The sequence below is a fragment of the Pantherophis guttatus genome, chromosome 1 (genome assembly GCF_059756535.1).
Source record: "Pantherophis guttatus breed Tessera chromosome 1, ASM5975653v1, whole genome shotgun sequence".
In the NCBI taxonomy this organism is placed as follows: domain Eukaryota; kingdom Metazoa; phylum Chordata; class Lepidosauria; order Squamata; family Colubridae; genus Pantherophis; species Pantherophis guttatus.
The window spans coordinates 85,796,637-85,821,585 of record NC_142063.1 but is presented as its reverse complement, the minus strand read 5'-3'; the positions used below and the strand labels follow the sequence as shown (position 1 = coordinate 85,821,585).

The 24,949-nt window shown below is 33.2% G+C and overlaps 1 protein-coding gene across 11 annotated transcripts in view; it reads left to right on the top strand.

Annotated features, from left to right (window-relative positions):
• Window positions 1–20,835, top strand: part of PPFIA1 (PPFI scaffold protein A1) — a 50,725-nt gene extending 29,890 nt beyond the window's left edge. Inside the window, exons 16-31 of one of the 11 annotated variants that reach the window (XM_087877463.1) lie at window positions 466–700; window positions 2,829–2,858; window positions 3,963–4,114; window positions 5,465–5,637; window positions 6,919–7,012; window positions 7,226–7,307; window positions 7,406–7,606; window positions 9,482–9,544; window positions 10,217–10,243; window positions 11,383–11,558; window positions 11,640–11,737; window positions 13,284–13,459; window positions 14,243–14,311; window positions 15,585–15,750; window positions 18,032–18,102; window positions 19,416–20,835. In XM_087877463.1, the coding sequence (XP_087733589.1) occupies window positions 466–700; window positions 2,829–2,858; window positions 3,963–4,114; window positions 5,465–5,637; window positions 6,919–7,012; window positions 7,226–7,307; window positions 7,406–7,606; window positions 9,482–9,544; window positions 10,217–10,243; window positions 11,383–11,558; window positions 11,640–11,737; window positions 13,284–13,459; window positions 14,243–14,311; window positions 15,585–15,750; window positions 18,032–18,090 (1,801 nt within the window). In that variant the 3' untranslated portion in view covers window positions 18,091–18,102; window positions 19,416–20,835. The remainder of the gene's footprint in view (window positions 1–465; window positions 701–2,828; window positions 2,859–3,962; window positions 4,115–5,464; window positions 5,638–6,918; window positions 7,013–7,225; window positions 7,308–7,405; window positions 7,607–9,481; window positions 9,545–10,216; window positions 10,244–11,382; window positions 11,559–11,639; window positions 11,738–13,283; window positions 13,460–14,242; window positions 14,312–15,584; window positions 15,751–18,031; window positions 18,103–19,415) is intronic. The other 10 variants (XM_034417309.3, XM_060687625.2, XM_087877475.1 and 7 more) reach the window with 10 other exon arrangements.
• The last annotated feature ends 4,114 nt before the right edge of the window (window positions 20,836–24,949 follow it).

Sequence of the window (24,949 nt, the reverse complement as noted above, 5' to 3'; positions counted from 1 at the left end):
CTAAGGTGTATTTTTACTAAGTCAGTTTAATTATAAATTATTTTTTATCTTAATTGATAATTGATAATTGTATTTATATTTTTAAATTTATTGGCCATCTAACTCCAATGGACTGAAGTTTGTACAGAATGGAATAATTTCAGTGGTCTTTATTTGAAATTTATGTTGCTATTTTATTCCTGCAACTGTATCAAGCAATTCTACACAGATCCTAAGATTAATCATGCAATTCAATAATTTCATATTACATGAAAGTATACTTAAAGTAATATAACAGATATTGATAAACAAATTCAGCATGTAGATTGTAGTTATTTACTTTTGTTCTGCCTGGAGTTTAAATGTGTATCCTTTCCCAAATTTGCCATTGGGATGTAGATACATTTCTACATATGCCAACTGTTGTACTTGCTGGTTGCAGTGTTGCTTGGGTTAAATGAATTGCATCATTTCTTAATTCTTTAGACTGATCCAAGAAGAAAAGGAAAACACTGAGCAAAGAGCAGAGGAGATAGAAAGTCGTGTTGATGGTGGGAGTTTAGACAATCCTGGTCGATTTCGATCAATGAACTCTATCCCACCTCCCTTTCCTAGTGGAAATCTTTCTGGCTCCTCTCCACCTGGTAGTGGGATTTCTACTCCTCGAAGAATGCCACACAGTCCTGCTCGAGAAGTGGACAGACTAGGAATTATGACATTAGTAAGTATTTCCTGTTTCATCTTTTCTCTTTTCTCCCCTCTGTAAGAAAATACATCTCTAGTATTTTCTCCATTTTACATGGTGATTATGGCACTGTTTATGAATGGAACTCCTTGATTTAATCCCTTAGCGATAAATAAAAAACAGCAAATCCCCTAGCCATGATTTCCTGTCTTACAAGAAAGTAGTTATGAAGTTAGTAACCTTAACACTAACTTCTTTAATCATATTTTATGCAAAAGAGCAAAGAAATTATGTGCACAAATTAAAACCTGATTGTACATACACAGAGACATATCAGTTTACAGGGTGGATAAAAATCAATGATTTTTTAAAAAAAATAAAAAAAAACCCAGATTTTTTAAAATTTAAATCGGATTTTTTTTTTATTTTTATCGAATTTATTTTAATAAAAAACTTTTGGGGTAAAAAATCTATCGTAAGATAGTTTTCTATGTAAGATACATAAATAATTTAGTTTATTCAGCATGAAATGGAGCTTAGTTATGTAGCATGAGGCTGTATATTCTGCAACACTGGGACTATCGAGGAGTCAACAGTGGGTCAAAGGAGTAGCAGAGATGACAGTTGCTCTTTAAAAATTATGATTTAAATTGAGTTGATTTAAATCAAGCCTTTTTACTAGTGATTTAAATCATGATTTAAATTGTGATTTAAATCAACTCGATTTAAATCAAATCCACCCTGTCAGTTTATGAGTCAGGTTATGGCCGTTTGAACTGCCTCTGTGTCTTGATTATGAAAGGCAAATATTTTTTCATTATGAAATATTGATAGGACTTTAACCTGAGATTTAGCTTATGTTTAGAACTGGTAGCAAATTATATCTAATGAAATCTGGTTTATTTTCTTTGATATTACTAGCAGCTTTTCTACAATATATTTGGGGTTTTGTTTTTTAAAAAAATAATTATTTATAATTATTTATAATAATCTTTTATTTATAATTTATAATAATCTTTTAAGAATTGAGCTCTACAGGTAGGGAGTGATGGAATTTAGCAACTTAAATGGCCTCATCAAGTTCTGAATTGTAGATTTAGCTATGTTTTGCAAAATGCAACTTGTCCTAAATTCTTTTTCCCTCTTGACTAAGCTAAATTAGGTTGGACCTAGTTAGTATAAGCAGTCCTTGACTTAACCACCACAATTAAGCCTAAGAATTCAGTTAGTAAGCGAGAGAGTTGTTAAGTGAGTTTTTCCCCATTTTACAATCTGGCCGTAGTTTTTGAGTGAATCACTGCAGTTTTAAGTTACTAACACAGTTAAGTGAATTTGGCATTCCCAGTTGACTTCGCTTTTCAAAAGATCTCAAAAGGTAATTACATGAACCCAGGATATGTAGCAGTCATAAATATGAATCAGTTGCCAAGCATCTGAATTTTGATTGCATGACCATGGGGATGCAGCAACGGTTGTAAGTGAAAATAAGTCATAAGTCACTTTTTTCAATGGCGTTGTAATTTTGAGCGGTCACTAAATAAACTCTTATAACTCGAGGTCTACCTGTATTTAAATGGAAGGCCTCCAGAATACCAGGAAAATAGATTAGATTGGGATCTTGGAAAGCAATAAGGAATCACTTTCCCATTGATTTAAATGTGTCTGCGAAGTTACCAAGTGTTAAGGTTGATTTAATGGAAACTTTATAGCTGTTGCTTCTCTTGTATAACAACTAGAACAGTATCTTTGCTTCAGTCTTTATTCTTACAAGATCCCCAAGAATCCTCATACTTATAAAAATGTATTTTCATTGAAATGTTTAGTTATTAAGGATCCAAGTGCTTTTATGATAAAAATATAATTGTGCTCCTCCAGTTAAAGAATTCTTTCTATTGTTTACTAGCCCTTAAGACTGACCTCCAAGATTGATTATATTTAATCTGTCTGGAATGGGGGGAAAATCCTACAAACTATAGCCATGCTTTTAGGACTCGGGTATTTTCTGATTAGTATAATGATTTAATCAAAAAGCTAACTAGATATTTTACCTCACTTTAATGGTAGAATAATGGTAATGGTAGAAGGTTATGTTAATTCTTTTTAAATTAAAATTATCTACCAATCTGCTTTATTTTACTTTCTCTTCTTTGCATGCATCTGTCAGCCTAGTGATTTAAGGAAACACCATAGAAAGGTAAACCTTCAACAGGAGACTTATGTTGAATCTAGTATTATGCAATTGTTTGCATGCAGTGTGTGTGTGTGAAATGCCTTGATCAATATGACTACTGTAGGAATATTATGTGAATTATTTCTATATGTCCATTTTTGCTGTTTGCTTATTCTCCAGATACATACATTCCACTAAGTTTTTCTTCATTCAAAAGCAGAGAGAGAAACTGGGTAGTGTACTTATATGCTCTTGCTCTTCAAAGAATAAAATAATTTAAAAGGTACATTGTAGGCTGAAACCCTATATGTAGAGTAAGGATTTTCGTACATCCCATTTCTCTGCTTTAGATTTCTTTAAAAGAGCAATGGCAGCATCATGTTATCTAACCTCTGATTATCCAAATCAGATTTCAGTAAGTATTACTAAAATGAAATGGAAATCATTTTGACTTTTACATGTAGCTATGTTTGAATTCAATCTAGAGAATAATTGGGTAGTGGAAGGTCTGAATTTCATATTATAGTACATTTCACTTTAACTCTTCTTTTTCTGATTTCTTTGGGCGAACTGGCTGTAGAAACATGGGATCTAATTTTGTATCCCTTCTTATTATATACTCTCTTGAAAATATCTTGTCTTTTATCTTCAGAAACCTTCAGATCACTTGAATTCCTGAAAGATTAAAAATAAATGTAATAGTGATGCACTCAATGGTGAAAAAACAGTATACACATTTCAACATTATTTACTTAAAAAGGCCTTACTTCAAATCTCTAAATTTCTATCTTATGGAAAGTTTTAAGAAAAAGAAATGTGGTAAAACACTCTTTTGAATTCTACCTATTAATTTCAGGAAGTCACTTCAGATCTTCTAAAAGCAATTTCAAATGTATATAGATCAGTTGCAAGATAGATTGTTCCTTGTGCATTATCATGCCTACTTATGATAAAAAATATATAAACATGTCTTATTTATATATAGCTTTGTTGAGTCAGATAATTTATCTAATCACGTATGGAAAGGGCAATTTCTAAGACAAAGAAATTTGTAATAGTTAAAATTTGCTACTGGTCTGTTTTCACAATTTAAGATACAAGACATACTTAAGTTGCATTCTTTCTTAGTCTCCAGTTTCTAGAGAAGAAATTAGAGATGACAAGGCTACAATAAAATGTGAGACCTCACCGCCAGCCTCACCTCGATCACTGCATTTGGATAAATCTTATAAAGGAGCTTTGCATACAATGAGCCAAGAAGATATAAGAGATGTTCGAAAGTAAGTGTTTTGAATAAAGATAGAGATCTGTATTAAAAACAACTTTGTATGATTATATCATTTATTCCTTTGGCTTCCAAAGACCAGTTTGCACTGCTTCCTGTTTTCTAAATGTTCTCTTTATCACTGGTCTTTTTTTATCTCTTGCCCATTTGTGCAGGCCTTTATTTCGTTGGCAGTTTGTCTTCTAGAATATTTGAGATATTTTTTGAGGCATTGTACCCTCTCATTCCCAGTATCGCTGCTCTTCCCTTTTCTGTATTAACATAATGTTTTGTCCGCACATTCTTTGATAAGATGGAAAACATGTGCTTTTTATTTGTGGCAAATTTCATAATTTCCATGACTTTCAGATATCAGACTAAAGCTGCAATGCTAAGCACAGTACTAGGAGAAAAATCCCATTCAATTGGGTGCTGACTTGGAGCGTTTTTGTTTATTTAAAATTAATCATAAGATCTAAATGGATTCTTAATAAAACATTTAAATTTATCACCTAAGACTTTAAGCAGCTTTGGGATTGAATAATTGCAACACTGCTTCCTTTTGTGTTAACTTCCCATTTTGATGGCTTTACCAGTTCAAAAACAGAAGAGGATAATTTTAGAACCATATCTGGAAGTATTTTGATTATGGAAATGGTATCTGAAAGTGGTTATAGTACTCTTGCTTTGCTAGTAATCTTATTCCATCTGATTTTCTTAATTTTTGCTTAATTCACATACTGAAGTTGACACTTTGCAGCTTTTCTGGGTTTTTTTGTGTTAATATAATTCTATTTAATAGCATTTTAATAAATAGATTGGGTTTGATTATATTATAAATTAATGAGGGGTCTTTGTTAGCACCAAAACAGTTTAGAAATGTTTTAATAATAACAGTAGTAAACTGCAGTGGAATAACAAGATAAACCAGAAATAAATAATTTCCCATAACTATTTAAAATACAATTAACTGGAAGAATCCACAGTAGTAATTATAGTTATTTATATAGATGGATTCTCTATTTATATGTTTCTATTGGATTATAAAAATGATAAAAATGGTAGAAGTTCAGGCGATGTTATAACTGAGTGCTTTCAAACTTATGTGGAAATTTTCTTTTAAAAAATCCTATTTTGTTTTTAATAAACATCAAGTCAATTTATTTTAAAATCAATTAATTAATTAAATTAATTAAAAACATATGGTCTTCATTTGTATTTCCTTTGCACTCAAACCATTAGGCTGAATGTGTACTGTGTCATTTAAATATATTTGTATTTATTATTTATTAGCTGAATGATCCTGGATCAGAGTAGGCATGGGTAACGAATACTTAGAAATGGCTTAATAATTTCTATTCTACAGTTCCACAGGCTCTCAAGATGGACAAGTAAGCAATCCCAGTAGCAGTAATAGCAGTCAAGATTCCCTCCACAAAGCTCCTAAAAAGAAGGGGATCAAATCGTCAATTGGCCGCCTGTTTGGTAAGAAAGAAAAAGGTCGATCTGGACAGATGAATAAAGAGCTCTTGGGACAAGGTTGGTATATTACTAACCCAAAATATAAAGTTGAATAAATGCTAGGATTACTATTACACAAAGTACTTATTTGTAATATGTGAAGTAAAAAATAATAATCTATTTGTAGCAAGACTGTTGTCTTGTAGAGTCTACATTATTCAAATTAGCAGAACCTAACGTAAATAATACTGTTAACTCTCCTATTGATACTGATAATTATAAAGGCTGTTTCTCAGATATGTACCAAAGCCATGGATCAAAGGCAGTTACTAACTATATGATTTTGTGTGAAAGTACTAATTTTTGTGATGTTAGTTTGGGTACAGATCTTTTATGGTCTGAATGTTCATAAACATTTTATACTTGATCTCGGCCAGTCCACCCAACTGCACTGGAAACAAGCCAACACCAGAACGGAATAAAGCAGTTGCAATCCTTTAATTAGGTTCAGCACAGCAAACACAGGCAGGAGAAAGGCACAAGCCGGAAACAAGGTTTAAAGTTAGCGCTACACGCAATCGCAGTGTAGCGCCTTTTATATACACAGCAATAAATCAAGTGGCAATCACCCCTCCTTCCCCTAGCTGGCCTGAAGGAGGAGCACAATAAATCAATTAACAATCAAACAGTCAACATCATCCCTCCTTCCTCAAGCTGGCCTGTAGGAGGAGCGCGCCTCTGTTACAGCACAAGGCAGCGTCATCTGCAAACACCATGCCCCCCCCATCTCCGATGAAAGAGTTTGCTTCGTTTTGTGTGCGGGTGGTAAAGACTTCTCAAACAGCTGATGACACGCCCCCGGAGAGTCCAACAGCTTGCCCCCTCCTCGTCGTCCTCCCTAGTGATGGCGAGACCCAACCGAGGCTCGACACTTGAGCTGCTATAATTCACGGGACCTCTCACATAAGCAATACTCCCAGCAAAGTGTCTTCTATATTTGCACATATTTGCAAAGATAATTAGGGAAGACCTTTCAAGTGGTCATGCCAGATCTTTAGGAGGGTGCAATTACTTTAGTTTCAAGGGCTACATTTCATTAAGTATTCCAAAAATGAATTATGTATTTGAATTTAATTATTTGAATTCCCCCAACAATGTATGTAGCATCAATAGTTAACATATGAATTAAATTCATTAATAATATGAATTTAAAGTCATTAAATAATTAGGATAGCAATGCATTGATTGCTGGACAGCAGACATAATGATAGAGATGTGCCATTCCCCTTTGTATGTTTTGAACACTAATTCAAAAACATTGGAGAAGATACTTCTCACTGCAATTCCTGTTTCTTACAGTTAGTGCATTAGAAGCAGAAAGTTCAGCTCAGGATGGTTTGGGGCTTGGAAAACTTGGAGGACAAGCAGAAAAGAATAGAAAACTGCAGAAAAAGTAAGTTCCAATATATTAAGGAAACTTAGGTTGGAAACTTCTCCTTCATGACTTATTTGACTTTTAAAGGGACAGATGTTACAGTTCTACTCAATTGGGGGCGGGATGTAATTTGCAGCTTCCAATGATGTGTAATAAATTTAATGAAAGAAGAAAGATTATAGAGGGCAGTAGTGAAGCAAATATATTAATATACGTTGCTGATTTTCTTAGGCATGAACTTCTTGAAGAAGCTCGGAGGCAGGGTCTGCCTTTTGCTCAGTGGGATGGCCCCACGGTGGTTGTCTGGCTAGAGGTAAGAAATGTTTTCAATTCAGTATAATAATGCCTTTAATTTGCAACGTTAAAGTAATTATGTACCTTATTGTAATTTTTTTTTTTTTAATTTTTCAGTTGTGGGTTGGGATGCCAGCTTGGTATGTGGCTGCTTGCCGTGCAAATGTGAAAAGTGGTGCTATAATGTCAGCCTTATCTGATACTGAAATACAGCGTGAAATTGGAATCAGTAATCCTTTACATAGGTTAAAACTGAGACTTGCCATACAAGAAATTATGTCACTAACAAGTCCATCGGCTCCTCCTACATCAAGAACGGTAAGAGAACTTGGACAATGACATAAAGAGATTGATGAGAAAATCAGACTTTCTACCCGTTCACATTTGTTATGGGCATAAGCTATTCTCTTGAATAAGAAAATGCTCTTGAGAGAAAAAAATAGAGGCGTTGTGAGAACATTAAGAAGAAAATGATAAGAAATAAACTGCTTAAATAAGTCTGTAATAACTTGTTAGTTTTTTCTTAAGCTACTTATAATTTAAAAGCTGACATACAATTTCTCTGGTGAGCAAGGCCACTGAAGTACTTTGAAAGTGAAGTAGTAGACAGTCTTCCAACTTAGTTCTAAAGAAAGGATTGCAGCCTGGTTTGTCTTACTACAATGTTTAGGATATGTTGCAGGGAAGAGAGGTTTATTTTAAAAAACATGATAATACAGTGAAGGAATGAAGTTTACTTTTGGCTACTGAGACCAAGTAGTGGTTATGGACCTTAGCTTTAAATTTCTACTGACCTGAATCCAGAAGAGATTGGATTCAGTGGAACTATGCCTACTGTAGTTTTTCTGTCATGTATTCACCTTTTTTGCCACAAATCTGTTCCTGAGGATCAGTAGCTTTCTACAATGATGCAGGATGAGATATGCAGGATAGAAAAAAGAGAGATAAATTTAACAAGCTTTCTTAGGAAATTGAAAGTCCCTTTCCTGCTCATGTAAGACGTGTGCCAAAATCAGATGGCAAATACTTTACCATGCCAAATACTTTACATATGGGTACTTTGATAAAGCAAATAGTACTACCATTTTATCCAAGTAATATTCTAGTAAGCAAGGGCCACCATTGGTAAATTTCAATTAGATACATTTCATAGTGCATTTATTCTAGTATTTTTGTCCAGTATATTTTAATTTCATTTTACTTGTAATGATCACTGTGTGGTTAGCATCAGCAAATTCAATGGGAAGTAGATGAAAACTGTAATGTGGATATGCATCCAGATCTGAATTGGTATTTATTCTGGCTGCGTATATGCATCTCCCTTCCAGCAAGTAAGGGCTAGCATAGCTTTCCCTAATCATATTTCTTCCAAAACTGTTGGACTACAATTTCCTCATTTCCCAGCTAACATTGCTAATAGTTAGACTAACTGGATATTTTGCGAACTGTAATTTAAAAATATTTGGATGACAGGATTCAAGATGACTGTTCTTCTTATGAAAATAACTATGGATAAAGACTGATTTGAAAGAAAATTGGATGACAATCAATTAAAGAATAATTGGATCTTAAAAGCCAACTTGTCATTTCTCTGGGGTGATTAATGTAAAGTGTCAAATAATGGCTTACTGGTACATAATTAAATCTTGAACTTGCATGTTATACTTACTTTCTGATTTGTAATGAAATACGTTCTGTTTGTGTTCTACTACCAGTAGTAAAATGTGGTTTGTACTTGTTCTTAAATCCAGGATTACAAATCACAGTTTTGTTGTTAGAATATTACGATAAACTAGAAAATGTGAGATGAATGTGCATAAGAACTGCTAAAGTACTGTATCTTATTTTTCCGGATGAAAAAATAGATGTTTGTGGCAAATAACTTAGAAGCAACTGAAGCATTCTCCAAAATCTAATTGAAATACTCAGTGTAAATATCATGTCTGGAAATCTAATATAGCAATTGTATTTATTACAATTATATTTAAATATAGTTTCGTTATGTAATAGAGATAAATGTATTACCTGTGGGGCTTGCTTTTCACATGAGCTTATACTTAATTGTCTTAAAACTTGCTTTTGCCCATGCCTGCTCCTTAAACACACCTGTTGCTTACATATTCTGCAACCTTTCCTCTTTGTTACTGCTTTCCTTTCATTGGATGTGATTGGTTCACTATGGGGTCATTTTAGACTACAGGAAATGTCTGGGTAACGCATGAAGAAATGGAAAATCTTACATCTACACCACAAACGGTTAGTTGTGGAAGTGTTCCTACTTCTTGATTGCTTGAATCATGTACATCTGGAAAAATAGAAATTTTAATATAACTAGATTCCTGATTATGATTGATTTTAATAACTAACCCACTTATCAGCCATGCTGTAAAATGTTTTTCCACCAAGATCATTGTGTAGGTGAAGGGAGAATAGAACATTTGCCTGTCTATACCGTTATTTCAAAGAAGATCAATACATTAATTTTGTATGAGATGCCACTACTTAAATTTTTCCTTGAGTTTTTATATAGAGATTACTTCTTGTGTGGAAAAATAAAGCAGTATGTGGTTTTTCAATTTTCCTGAAGGTATAAATATATTAAGAGAGATGCATATATGCACAATTTTGGATGCATGGTTCTTTTATCTTGAAATAGCATGTTGCTTTTTTCACTATTGAAATATGACCACAATCCAGGAGAATAATTTTACACTCAAAAATATTTACTGTTTGGGGATAGATAAGTACACTTAGTAAAATATGCAGCGATAAAATTTCTATTGAGAATAATTTTATAAGGATTTACATGGTTATTTAGTTCCTTTGCCCCCTGGATTGTGGTCATTACCTTGTGTTTACTTAAATTACTAAACTTATAAATACTAACATCTGTATGTCCTTTTACTTTTTCTAATTACCTAACGTCAGGAAGATGAGGAAAGAAGCTGGGCTCAGGTTGGAGACTTTTCTTTTACATGTTTAAACTTTAGCTAAAATTTATTAAATCATAAAATCTAATTTTCAGTGCTTATTTATATATTTAACAGAAGTACATCAATCAGTTTTTCTTCAGAATACTTATTTAAATATTCATATTCAGAATAATTTTTGAAATATTAAGAGACTTTAGAAATTGACATTTATTTATTTATTAAATTTGTTTGTTGCCCATCTCTCTGCAAGGTGACTCTGGTTGATTTACCATATTAAAAACAATAAATTTAAATTTTTAAATATATATGTAAATTTTTATGGCTTTAATGTTTAACCTTGTAAGCAATGCAGAATTGTCTCGCAGTGAGACATTCTACCTCCTGATGTTTAACTGACAGGTGTTTTTTTTTTTTAAATCTGCAAAAATTATAAAATTGAATTGAATTGTAAGCTGCCCAGAGTCATTGATTGAGAAATTGAATAAATAAATCAACATGCATTCTTAAAACTGGGAGTTGAGATTATATAAATAGTTAGAATTTCCAGAATCAGAAGATGTTAGGCTTCTTTTAATAATAGCTTCTACTTATTTTTTAATAGTAGGTGGTAAATATATGAAATGGGAAAAGCTAATGTATATTTCTAGGCAGGAATGGATGCATATTAGAGAATTACTCCTGTTTGATATGATCTCGGAGGATATAGATGGAGATTCATCTCCTATGTATACTTCATCTGTTTTTTAGTGAACACCAGATAATAAAAGTAGTGTGAGGTAGATTTAAATTTTAAGGTATGAATTTTGCCACAAATGAAACTTTCTGTATTGACTTTTGGTAAATGTAGCAGAACTCTTTTGCAAATATTTTTGATCTGTTGAAGCTTCTAGGTGAACAGAGGGGAAGCAATCTTTTTCAGTTTTACCCTCCAATCCCATATATCATTTAAAAATATGCTTCGGAGATTGCTTCTTTAACTACCAGTATGCTAGGAGCTCTAAGGGATTAAAAACTAGAACCGTTAACATTTTTATTCTGTCAGAAAAACAAGACTCTGCTTACAGCAGTTCCTATTATAGTAGAGAAAAATGCTGGATTCAGTCCCCGATTTATATATAAAAGTTCCTTATTTCAAATAACCCTTTGCTGTATTTTTTGTAGACTTTAGCCTATGGTGATATGAACCACGAATGGATTGGCAATGAATGGCTTCCTAGTTTGGGGCTTCCTCAGTATCGCAGTTATTTTATGGAATGCCTTGTTGATGCTAGAATGCTGGATCATTTAACTAAAAAAGATCTTCGTGGTCAACTTAAAATGGTAGACAGTTTTCACAGGTAAATATATTTAAAATAGTAATTAATAATAAACATTTCAATCACAGTGCTTAATCTCTCTTTTTTTTAAAACACTTAAAGAAATAGCTTCCAGTGTGGCATTATGTGTCTCCGAAGATTAAATTATGACCGGAAAGAACTTGAAAGAAGAAGAGAAGGAAGCCTGAATGAAATTAAAGGTAGACTTTTGCTTCTTTGGCTTTGATACTGTTAATAATTTATTAAATGTTCAAACTTTACCACCAAACCAGTTTAGCATAGCAGTTAAGGCACTACACTAGAGAACAGGAGACTGAATTCTAATCTTTTCTTAGGCATACAAACTTGTTGAGTGACCCTGGACTAGTCCTTGTTTTAGTGTCCAACTTATTTCACAGGATGGTTGTTTTGGGGGTAGCAATAGGTACAGTATGCCCCCTGAGTCATTAATAAAAAAGGATAGGAAATATATGTGATAAATATAATAAATAATAAGTTATCTTAATTCAATTGTTTTCTATTGACTAAAAGACTGTATAGTTGTAAATATTCTCAAAGATGCTTCTTAGGTTTTATGCAGAATTAACATAAGATGCCTAGCTTCTTATTGATCTTATGTTCAATTTTTTTAACCAGTATATAATATCTTTGTTCTTAAGATGTTTATGTTAAGCAGATTGAGACAATAAACTATAAAGTAATTCAGGCTTATTAATGGTGTATAATACATCCTGAACAACGAAACTTGTCTTCCACAACTCTGCCAGTTTTCAGAAAGCTTTTTCTGGTGCAATCAAATGCAGCTCAGGTGTAGAGCCAGAAAGGGGATTAATATGTCCATGGAATTCCTATCTATTAAATATCCTTCCCTTCCCTTATGCTTTATTTAATGGCTTCATTCATGTAGTCTACAAAGCTAGGATTTTATTTCTGCGCATAATAATAATAATCCACAATAGCTGGCTTCACACATTATGCTAAGCCTAAACAAGCTTAGCATGATTGATGAACCATGATATATGTAAAATGAGCATAAACTGAACTCTTTAAAAAATTTAGTCTACAAAAAACTGTATTAGCAGTATTGTAGTGCAGTTAATAAAACTTGGAGAATGTATCAATTATAACTTTTTGTCATCTATTGTTAAAATGCAAGTAAGAAATACTTACTTATTACTTACTTACTTATAAGAAATACTGGTGAAATATAAAATAATTATAATGTACTAATGCCAAAACATTTAAGTGAATTCATTCCTTAAGTACTTTCACTTCTATTTGAACTACAAATTGTGGTTAATATGAAAATATTCTGTCAAATAAATTGTATACCATATGAGCACAAAGTCCAAATGTGTAAAACTATTTTTTCTGAACTTTGATATTCAGTACAACAATAACCCATCTATCCATTCTCTACCCCACCCCCCTTGTAACTGTTGGGCTTTTGTTCAGATTACTGGTAAAACGTATTAAGATTGTTCCACTGGAAGAAAGAGAAGAACTAGTTTTGCCATCTCTTCCATCTATAACTCTATGTGCTTCTGCAGATTTGCTTTGGGGGTTCAGGAAAGTTTCTGCAACAATATGGGAGGTACCAGAAGGGGAAATCAGTGAAGGCAGCTAGAGATTCCACTGAATCTTGTATTATTGAATAGTATAGAAATGTCTACTCATCCTTTAATCTTTGGCAAGTACACATGATTGATTATTTTATGACTTAAATATTTATTTTTCCTCATATAGATGTCCTTGTTTGGAGCAATGACAGGATGATTCACTGGGTGGTATCAATTGGCCTTAAAGAATATGCAAATAACCTTATAGAAAGTGGAGTTCATGGTGCACTTCTGGCCTTAGATGAAACTTTTGATCACAATGCATTAGCTCTTTCTTTACAAATACCCACTCAGAATACACAGGTAATTATAATAACATCACTTGATGGGGTATGTTTTTATTCATAAGGCACACTTGGAACTTTATAAGATTTATGAATGAGAATTTTTTAAATTAACTATTTAAAGAAGACTTCATACTAAAATCTGACATGCCTGAACTTTACTTTTGTTGTTGTGTTTTATGTGAGAGCTATGACAGTCAGGAAGCAAAGCAGATTCACTGGTGGTAATAGTTTTAAATCATAGTTGTAAATATGTAAGTAGTTGTAAATCATAGAGTTGCAAGCAGACATTTGGGTTATCATGGTCAATACCTGCTCAATGCAGAAACCCCAACTAAATAATCTAGTTCAGGGGTGTCAAACTCATGGTCAGATGCGTCCACCCCTGCCCAGTTTAGGGAAGGGGAAAAAAGTCCAGATACATCACATGATGCCGCCATGACATGCAAGTTTGATACTCCTGATCTAGTTAGATGGCTGGCTAATTTCTGCTTCTATCCAGTGAAGGGAAGCTTACCAACTTTCGGCTAATTAGTCGCACTTGTCAACAGTAATTATTAAGTATTTTTCCAGTCTGCAATTTAAACCGATTATTCTAAGTTTGGCATTCTGAAAAGGGAGAAAACAAGTCTTGCCTTTTTATATGATATTCTTTTAAGTATTTGAAAAATGATATAAATCTGGAAAAATACTATTTTGTTTGGACATTATTTAAATTATATAAATTTTGTAAATCTAAATTCTCAAAGTGTAGCACAAATGTTTGAAATATTTTTAAGTTTTGTGATTATTTTTAATTTAGGCTCGTGCTGTTTTGGAGAGGGAATTTAATAATCTTCTTGTGATGGGTACGGACAGAAAGTTTGAAGAGGTAAGTTTAATTTTATGAGTCTATCAGCGTATTATTATTTATATGGGCAGCCAAAATAATCTGCATCAAATCTTTCTTTACAGAAAGATTTTGAAGTATGTGACACCCTATTCACTGCAGAAAGACATACTACCGGTAAAAAGGTTTTCATATAACTAATGGTCCATCTTTGTTCTTTCTGCTATTATAGCGCCCAGAATTAATAGTACCTACTAATTCAGGCAAAATGACTCATTGTGATCAAAAATAATTCAGATAACTTGTTTCCTTAATTTTAAAGAACGTTTTATATAATGTGCTTTCTTCACTACATGTTCAGTATCACTTTATCTTCAAGATTTTTCATTGTTCTGTTCTTTCTATAAATGCATTCAAATGTACATTTCATTAGCTACAAACAGATTCCAATTCTCAGCAGATTTTTTGAGAAGAAGAAAAGCAGTAGTAGTTTCTCAAGATTTCATACTGTATATCTCATGCTGTTTTGACTAAACACCAGCTGATCAAAATCTGGGGTCATGCTTTGGATTCAGCCATAAAACTGTATCAGTCCTATAATATTCTAAGAAAGTGAGTCCACTGGGAAAAAAAGACACGCAAGTGGTATAAAATAGAAATGGATATGAAGATCCAAGTAAAATTCTTCTTCAAACTTCAAATCTGTGACAATCCTGGTAGCAAAATTTACTTTGTATTTTTTTTCCCACCCTAATGCCCACATCTTCCTTAGTTAAGCTATTTACAAAGGTTGAGGAATCTGAGTAGAAATCTCAATTAATTGCAGTAACAAGTTATGCAGATAAAATCAATCACAACATCAACATCATGATTGTTGATCCCATAACTTTTAAAAGAAGCAGATGCAGAACACTTCATTATCCCTTCTATGAGAATGTAAGTGCTGGTATACCACCCATAGAGATCAAGTTTGGTAGCAAAAAGCAGAAAACTTACTTACCATACGAACTGGTAATTCTATTTTTTGTTACTGTTTATGAGACTAGATAAGGAAAAAATGATTCACTTTAAGTACTAAGATATATGGCAATAAATTATCTTTATAAAAAGAAAGAGGAATATTATTAGGATTTGAAAAAAAAAAAATCTGACCGTAAATTCTTGTAAAAAGGCCAGTAAAATGTAAATGTATATTTCAAGGATACAGCTACAGTACCTGTCATAATCATCCGTAATGTATTACAAGTACAGAAATTTTGTAGTGTCTTGTTCATTTTCTAGTATGATCTTTTCATCCTGCTTGTTAATTTGACAGGATGATGATAAAAGCTTTAGACGTGCACCTTCATGGAGAAAGAAGTTCAGACCAAAGGACATAAGGGGTTTAGCTGCTGGATCAGCAGAGACCCTCCCTGCAAATTTTAGAGTTACCACTTCAATGTCTTCACCTTCTATGCAACCAAAGAAGATGCAGATTGATGGTAAAATATTAAATTATTTAAGCATGGTATCTATTTCTAAATTAATTTGTAAGTGAACTGAAAAATATTTGTTTTGTGTAGAAAACTCACTCTGCATGACTTACTGGATTGCTTTAATTTCTCAGTGAATGATTGTGGTATTTGTACTTTGTGCTCCATTAGTATTAATCCATGTATTCTGTTTAATGAAATCTTCTATCATTTACAAATCCCTTTTACAAAAGAAAAAGTATAAAAAATGGAAATGTTTATCAGCTTACTGCTGAATTAAGATGATTTCAATGTATCTTTTCAGGGAAATGTTAAAATATAATTTGGTATTTATTTATTGAAAGTATTTATAGTCCATTATTATTCAAAATGCCTTGTGTCATGTATTAAAGAGCAAGATAATATGGTACAAGCAGTCCTTGACTTATGACCACAGTTGGCACTGGAATTTTGATAGCTAAGTGATGTGATGGTCAAGATAATCATCACATGATCAGATCCAATTTTACAACCATTTTAACTGTTGTCATTAAGCAGATCACGCAGTTGTTAAGTGAATTCAGATTCGCCAATTGATTTTGAAGTTGGCTGGGAAGGTTGCAAATCACGATCACGTGATCCCAAGATACTGCAATTGATGTAAATGTGATCTGGTTGTTAAGCACCAAATTGTGATCACATGACCAGGGAGGTGGTGCGACAGTCCTAATTTCATGGATGGGTTGTAACTCATTTTTTCCAAGTCCATCATAACTTTGAACCATCATTAAACTTTCCTAAATGGAGGATTATTGTACAGAGAAGTAATTTAAAAAAAATTATTATTACTGGCATAGTCAGTCTGTAGACACTATATCTTCAATGAGAGAGTAAAAGGCAATGTCATCTGACACTGAAAGGAAGATATCAGTGTCCAGAGATAGGGTTGTTCAGCTGGGAGCCATGACAAAGAAAAGCCCTTCTAGCACAACACTCTTCACACCTTTAAGGTGCTGAGGATGGTCCTCAAAATTTGGACAGGTGCATATCCTTCAGATACCAGTCTAAATTATGAAGGGCCTTAATCAATATTACAGCAGCCTTGAACTCCAACCAGCAAAATAAAAGTACTCAGTGCAATTCTTGTAAGACCAGTATTATATGGCCTCTTCTGGATAACAACCTTGTTATACTGCACTCTACACTAACTGCAGCTTTTGAATTATATGCAAGGACAGGCCAACAGAGAGCAGATTGTAATAACGCAAATGGGAGAAAATTATGGACCACTTGTTCCTAGCATTCAGCAGCATGTTAAAATGTTATTTTAAAAATCAGATCTATAATTTTCCTCTTAGTGATAGCCCTATTTTGGTCATCTTTATTTTACTTTTATTATCTTGCTTTTTGATTCCCATCTTGATAATTTGCAGTTGTTTTCATTTTTTCCCAACTACCTGAAGTCATTCAGCCCCAAATAAAAAAGTTTTACCTATCAGTCAATCATTAATTTTTAAAGAGTGACAATTTCAAAATATATTTAATTATTTTCTATAGAACCTAATGTCCAGTTCATCAGGGCAAAGTATTAAAAAAAGATTATACGCACATATTGATACTGTTCTCAAGTTCAAGTTTTCTAATACTAAAGAAATCAAAGAATTCTGAAGACAAAAAAGTCTGTATGAAACAAAAATGAATAGTAAATGATTTAAAACCTGTAATACATATCTTATTCAATGTGTTGTTAACATCCTAGAGACTGCTTTTTGCAGGCAGTGATTAAATCTCTATTGGTTGGTGAGGGGGCTACAAAATCTGCCTGGTAATTTGGACTTTTAACTACCTGTCTCCAGCTTTTGTCTACTAGGATCAGAATTGTAAGCTTTATTTTTTACATATAAAAATATTTTATATATAAAAAATAAATACTGTGCTATCTTGTACTAAAACTACAAGATTTCAAACAGGAGTCTTTCCCAGCCTGGAGATTTCCAGGATCATATACAAAACCATGTGTTCTGCCTTTTAGCTTTAGCTCTTTACACTGTGATGAGAAACTAAATTATTTTAGCCTGCTCAGATGAATGGGGATGATGTATAGCTCAGTCAGTAAAACCCATTTAATAATCATGCATTCAGTATGTTCAAAATTTATGAGCTCTTTATGAAGTGATTTCAAATATATACTGAAGCTTGGAAAAGCAAAAACATAACCAGGAATGCTTCATAGTTAACCTTTTGTAACTTTCTTGTGTAATACTAACTGCATGCTATATTCTGCATGTCTTCTTGATTGTTGTTGAAATAGGCAATGTATCAGCAACACAAAGATTGGATTCTGCTACAATAAGAACTTATTCATGTTAAAGACTTTCATTGGTAAGTAAAAGTGACAAACTGATGAACAATATGCATTTATTTTATTCGAAGTTTTACTCCAATGACTGTGGCATATTGAAGATTAGGGCAACTGAAATTCATTGTATAATATTCCAAGTTACGAATTTATAAATCAGTTTGCTGATTACATGAACCAGTAATCCTGACATAGAATCGTAAGATCGAAAGGGACCTTGGCAGTCCATCTCACAAAAATGGCTGTCCAATCTTTTCTTGAAAACCTCAGTGCTAAAAGATTCATGACTAAGGAGGCAAGCCATTCCATAGCTTAATAGTTCTCACAGTCAGGAAATGCCTCCTTATTTCAAGGTTGAATCTCTCTGTCTAAAGTTTCCATACTCCTTGGTTCTTGTCTTATCCTCTGGTGCTACAGAAAATAAATCCAAACCTTTTACCTCATCATATCCCTTCTTGCCCAGCCTTGTCTAGGCCTGCCCTAAGAAAATTAAATATTTTGCTTACTCATATTTTGTGCAACATAACCAGCTTACGTTATACTTAATGTAACTGCATTTGCAAATTTAACTCTTGAAAGAGAAAAGTTGAGGTGGTGGCTTTCACCAACTTCTTCTTTCCCAAAGTATTCTGAATAACTACTCCAGTGAAGGAGTTAGGGGACCTGCAGCAGAAAGAAGAGAAAAGAATAGAAATTATTGCTCTGACCCCTTCAAAGGAAGCTTCTCGTACTCCATGAATTAGAAATGGGTTTGTCATTCTCAGAGCAAACCTGATTTATATGTAAATTACAGCAAATATATATGGGCTATAAATTGCATTGTTTATTAAAAATTCTGTGTTAGAGAAATATTATCTTAAGTAGATCAGATTCAGTAAATAAAACATCTTTTTGGTGCAGCTAAATATACTATACTTGCTACTTCTAAATATATTTTGGTAGATGTAGCAAGTATAGGAAAGTAGCCACATACATAGTTATATTGTATATGCTTTTGTTATGAAAGTATTCTAATCCAAGCAATGAATTGTCAAATTTCCATGGAGTATGCTCTGATCATCCTAAACGTAGAGAATATAATGTATAACCATTCCTGTAGCTTGTAAGTGTTGTCAGACCTAAGTGAAGTCTTTCATATTGCTAGTTATCATGGGAATGGGTGTGGGATTAAATTTGGTCCTATGGCAAGTAATCAGATTGTGGGAGCTTTTTATTCCTCTTTTTTGATTGAAATGTGGTAGATGAAGGTTATTTTCTTTCATACTTGCTTTTCCTTGTTTCATTATACTGATTGCAGTTTCTAATGTTTTGAAATTAATGTTCATTTTACTTTCAGTTTATCCCCACTATTTCTACAGATGAGCTGAACCATTTTGAAGTCAATGACCATATTTTGGAAACAGCTGAAATCTTTAAACTGTTAATACTTGTTAAATGAACACTTTGAAATATTTTATTACAGAGTTTTTAATTAGCGAGTGAATTTGTGAGTACTATAAAAAGTATTTTAGATTAAATGTTTCTTATACTTATGTGGGTGTATGTGTGTCCCATTGTTACTTAATTTTCTATTAGAATTGTCTGTCAATCAAGTTATTATTTTATGTTAATTTTAGTATTTTCATCTGAATGTACTGTAATGCTTGTATGTATCCGTCCCTATAAGTAATATAGGGCTTTATTGTAAATTATGCAGTTATTGTAATTACCAGTAATGAGTTTAATAAAGTGAAGGTGAAATTTTTTTACAATCTTTGTAAAGACATCATGACACCAAGCAGTATATATATATTGCCGTTTGAAAAATGCTAGCTAGCTCTAAAAATTAAAATAATTCCTTTTTTTTTTTCAGAGAGACATATGTTTATTAACAAAGCAGGCATGGTACCTGATTCCATTTCCGTTAGAAACTGTACCTTTTAAACTTAATATTTGATTATTTAGTGTGTATTCTTATTTAAGGCTTTTGTTTAGTATAATTTGCTTTACATTCATAAATGTGGGAATTTCTAGAACATTATGAAACATATGAGACCTAACAAGGTCATTTATAACTACTTTTTGTGGCTGTATTTGTACAGTCTATGTTCATTGATTGAGCATAAGCAAGCCATAAATGGAAATATTTTCTGTTAAACAAGAATAGCTACTAAGAGTACTTGACAGGCAACACAGAGTGCTCCCTTTCTGTATTTTGATGTGAAAATGTTTGTGAAAAGATATTGATGCAGTTCTTTTAATGGACCAATCATGATGCACTGCTGCCTAATGACAAAGATGCTAAGAGCATAACACATGGAGGCATGTGGTAGTGCAACTATTAAAAAGGCCTTACTTTTCTTATGTCATCTTTTAGATATATTTATAAGCTTGTTTTAAAATCCAGACAGACTTTTTAGTTGTTAATAGTTTTAGTCATTGCAAACAGTATAAGTAGAAAATGCATCATTCATTTTTAAATAGCATCTTACGAAGCCAGCAAGGAGGAGATTCAGATCATGGTGCATTATTTATTATGCAATAATATACATGGCATGTCTTTTTTCTGTTATTGGTTTTGGCTCTTTTTAAATTGTACAACTTGAATTCATTGTTACTATTTTTTCTATTAACCTTATATGTACTTTGAATAATGTAACAAATTATGTACAGTCTAAGTACTTTGAACTATTTTTATCACAGTATTATTTATTGCTTTCTTTCAATAAATTTCTGAAGCATTTTTCCACTGCCAATAAAATGCTATTATCTTGTGATGAGGCTTGAGATGTTTTTAAGTGGTAATTCAGATATTAATGCAAATGAAATTTCTTGTGATATATTAATGCTTCCTTTGGCACAGAGAGTTTTATAAGATCTGTTTCATCTTACAAGTAAACGGTCTACAAATATGTAATATAATATGCTACTATTATAAACCAATCAAGAAATTTAAAATCTGAATGTTAATAGTTGTTCTGCTTTGCTATAATGATAGACACCAAGGAATGATTGTATGCATTAAATCTACCAGATCTGGGCTCCACAAATCCAGATAACTATCAGATAACAGCAAAAAAATGCAGAAGACTTTTTTTTTTAACTGCTCAGTATTTGTAGCTGATATGCATACATTTTTAATCCGAATTTTAGATATTAAAACTAAGGAATTTAATCTTCGGCATGATCATACTGAAGCTATATATAAAATGATCAAACAGATTCCCTTTATGGTAACATCTTTTCTATCATCATTGAGGTGGAATATTGCTTCCACCATCCCTAATCTGTCTTTTTGGCCCAACAGCAAGTAGAATAGTCACTCTGAAGAAAATGCTTTGTGAGCTATACTTTTATGCTGCCTTTCTTTCTGACCCAAAGCAATGCACTGAAGTACAACAAACAATATTCAATAAAACAATTCAGTAAAATGACCTGCTATAAAACAAATCAATAAAACAATAAAAGAAACTGTGCTGCAGTTTAAAATATAGTACATTGTAAATGCCAATATAATTATTCACGTTTACCCAGACAGTAAAAGTTACAATGGTGTTAACAGACATGAAGACGTATACAGATTTTAGAGAATAGCTAATTATATGATTTCATCTTAACTCTAAAAGGTTTATGCCAAGTTTAAACCTATCTAGCTGTGCAAATGAAGACTTGGGGAATTATTTTTAGTTTCTTTTGATCATCCAATCAGATAGTAAGTAAGAAGTGGTTGTGCCTGGAACAAATTTTTAATAAGCAGGAAGCCTGCCTGCCTGCCTGCCTGCTTGTGAATTTTGTGAAATTCATTAGAGAACTATTCTATTCTACATTTGCATAATTTCATTTTGCATTACACTACATAGGCCTACCATGACATTTAATTTGTTAACAGGAAAGGCAAAATCATGAAATCCATGTATTCCCTGGTGAAACCAATTGCAATTTATGTATTTAGTAATAAACACATACCAGCTATCAATGTTTAAAATTATTTCTGTAACACTTCCCATTGCATAGAATCCAGAGCAATGTACAAATTCCTCAAAGTATTTAAAAATAAAAATGAAATCAAATTTAGTGTAAAAGCAAAGAGATTATGTTAAACATGTAAAGCAAAATAAATGGCTCAGAAGTTTATTAAAATGCTTCAAACTTGTTAGCATTAAGTGTAGGGGGATTTTTCCATATGAAGGGCCTTTTTCCTGCCCAGAACTGTTTCAGCTACTAGTTTGTCCTTCATAGATAGAATTCTGGATTTACACACTATGCTAATCACTACAGTTCATTTGTTCTGGTATATGGGCATGCAATTCAGCAACGTCTGCTACTTTTAATATTGTTGGGCTTCAAGTTAGATTTCTAGCCACAAAATATATGCTGCATCAGAAGTTAGAGTGCTTACAGTCTAAATCAGTTCCTACTAATACAAACCTGATATAGATAGCTGCTAACCTCATCAACTTTTGTTACTGATGTCTTTGGCAGCAACACATAACTACTGTGTTATAAGTTGGCAGTTTGGGAGTTAATGGTGCCTTGCACAGTGGAGACATGAGTCTTCACACCGCAAGAATACTGGCCATGCTACACTGTCTGACTCATTAGGCAGGCAGCAATGGATGTGGGGCGGGGGAAGGGTAAAAATGAGTCTAGGAGAACTTCCTACAGCATGTAGGACACTATACCTTGGGGCCCTTATTCTGCTAGCAAACCCTTATATTAATCCATGTAGCTTAGTAGCAAATTGATGGCAACTGTTTAGACATTTGATAATACATGTAATAACGGCGGCGAAAATTGTATTTGCACAAAATTGGAAAGCAGAAAAAATTCCTACAAAGGGAGAGGTAATTAAGAAAATATTGGAATTTGCAGAAATGAATAGGTTGACATTGGCAATTAAAGGGAAAGAAGAGTCGGAGAATTATAACATGGGGAAAATTTTATCAATGGATAGAAAATGAGTATAGACAATAAACATGGTAAAGATAAGAACTTTGGGATGATTAAAATTATATTATATAAAATTATATATTATATAAAAGTATATTAAAATTAAATGAAAAAGGAAAGACAAATGTATGTATTAAGAAATGATAAATTATGAAGATGAGGGCACAAAAATGTTATACCCAGATGACACATGGATTGATTAATAATGTACAGGAATGTAAGAAGAGAGATAATTATAAAGTAAAAAAGAAATTTGAAAAGATGTATGTGAATAGAAATCGGGGCTGCTCGAATATCATCTCAGATTGAATTGAAAAAGAAAGCAACAAGGGAGTGGAAAAGGGGAGAGGAGTAGAGAGGGGGAAGGAGAAGAGTTGGGAGGTGAGAAGAGAAGAACGGGAAAAGGAGGGGAAGAAAGAAGGGGAAAGAGGAAGAGAGGGGTAAGAAAGGGAGAAAGGAGAGAGGAAAGAGGAGAGGAAGAAAAGGGAAGGAGAGGAGGATTGAGGAAAGTAGAAAGACGAGAGAAGGGAAGAAGAAAAGGAAAGGTATTAAAGGAAGGAGATGGTAGAAGAGCAGACTCGAACAACTAATTAGCAAATGGAAGTTAATAAGATGAATGAATAATGATTAATGATGGACAAAGGAGTGTACATTTGAATATGTTGATAAAAAATAAAAATAAAAAACTTTTAAAAAATTGACGGCAACTGTATCGACACAAGTAGAAAAGTAGTTGGAAATTTCATGCCTGACCATGATGTCACATGCTCCTAGAAGCTGAATGCTCATAATGAGGAACATACCATGGCTCATCATCTGAGGGTGGGAACCCTCATATGCAACATCACAGACCTTTCAAAGAGTGTTTGTGTCATGCCAGACCACCCTCTTAGGTGGTGGGCATTTTCCAATCACCTTGTGTTTCTAGCAAGTGGCAACAGTTCAGTTAGTCTCAGATCATAGGCAGCTTCTGAATCATATGGACCAAGCACTACGTTTATGCTCCTGTAGTATATTGGTGGGAGCAAGAAACAATCTAAAGGTGTGAGGTAGACCAAAAATAACTCTTCTCATTGTCAACCTTGTGAGGTCATCCAGACAAGAAGCACACCCAGAAGTACTAGCTCTCTTTTATTGTAAAATTAACAGAATATAGTCTGAAGTCTGAAAGTACAGATCTCTCCACTCACTTTTAAAGTCTAAGAAACTAGGAAAGGTCTCTAGTTTGTCATGTTTCTATTCTTCTGTGGAAGAAACCACCTCTTATCTGACCATTGTTTGATTTGCGTGCCTCACAAGTTCATCCTTCAGCTATCCCAATTTCCATGTTATACATGTATATTTGTGGCTTTGAGTCAGTATTATTGACTCCTAGTGAATAATACCTTATCAGGATTAATTGCTTTACACAACTTGGTAAGAATGAAAGGCAGAGACTGATCTCTCATCTCAGCCATGGGCTTGGAGATACCTCTGTCAGTGATGCCCAAAAGAACTGTGGACGATGGAAGAAGGAAGAAAGGGGGGAGGGATGCTACAGCAGTTTCTCAACTTCAGCAATTTTAAAATGGATGGGACTTCTGAAGGCAAGTTGTTCCAGTGATTAATTGTTCTGTCATAAATTTCCTGACAGTGGAATGATTTTCCTCCAGAAGTTGTGGGTGCTCTAACACTGGAGGTTTTTAAGAAGAGATTGGACAACCCTTTATCTGAAATGGTACAGGGTTTCCTGCTTGAACTAGAAGACCTGCTTGACTAGAAGATCTCCAAGGTCCCTTCCAACTCTGTTATTCTGTTACTCTAATTTCACCTCCCAGAATTCCCCAGATAGTATTGGCTACAGCTGAAATATGAAGAAGCACTTTTCTAGAATTTGTATACTGCCTCTTCCTGAAATTCTGAGTAAATAACAATTGTAAGGCTTTATAAAGATCTGTGGGA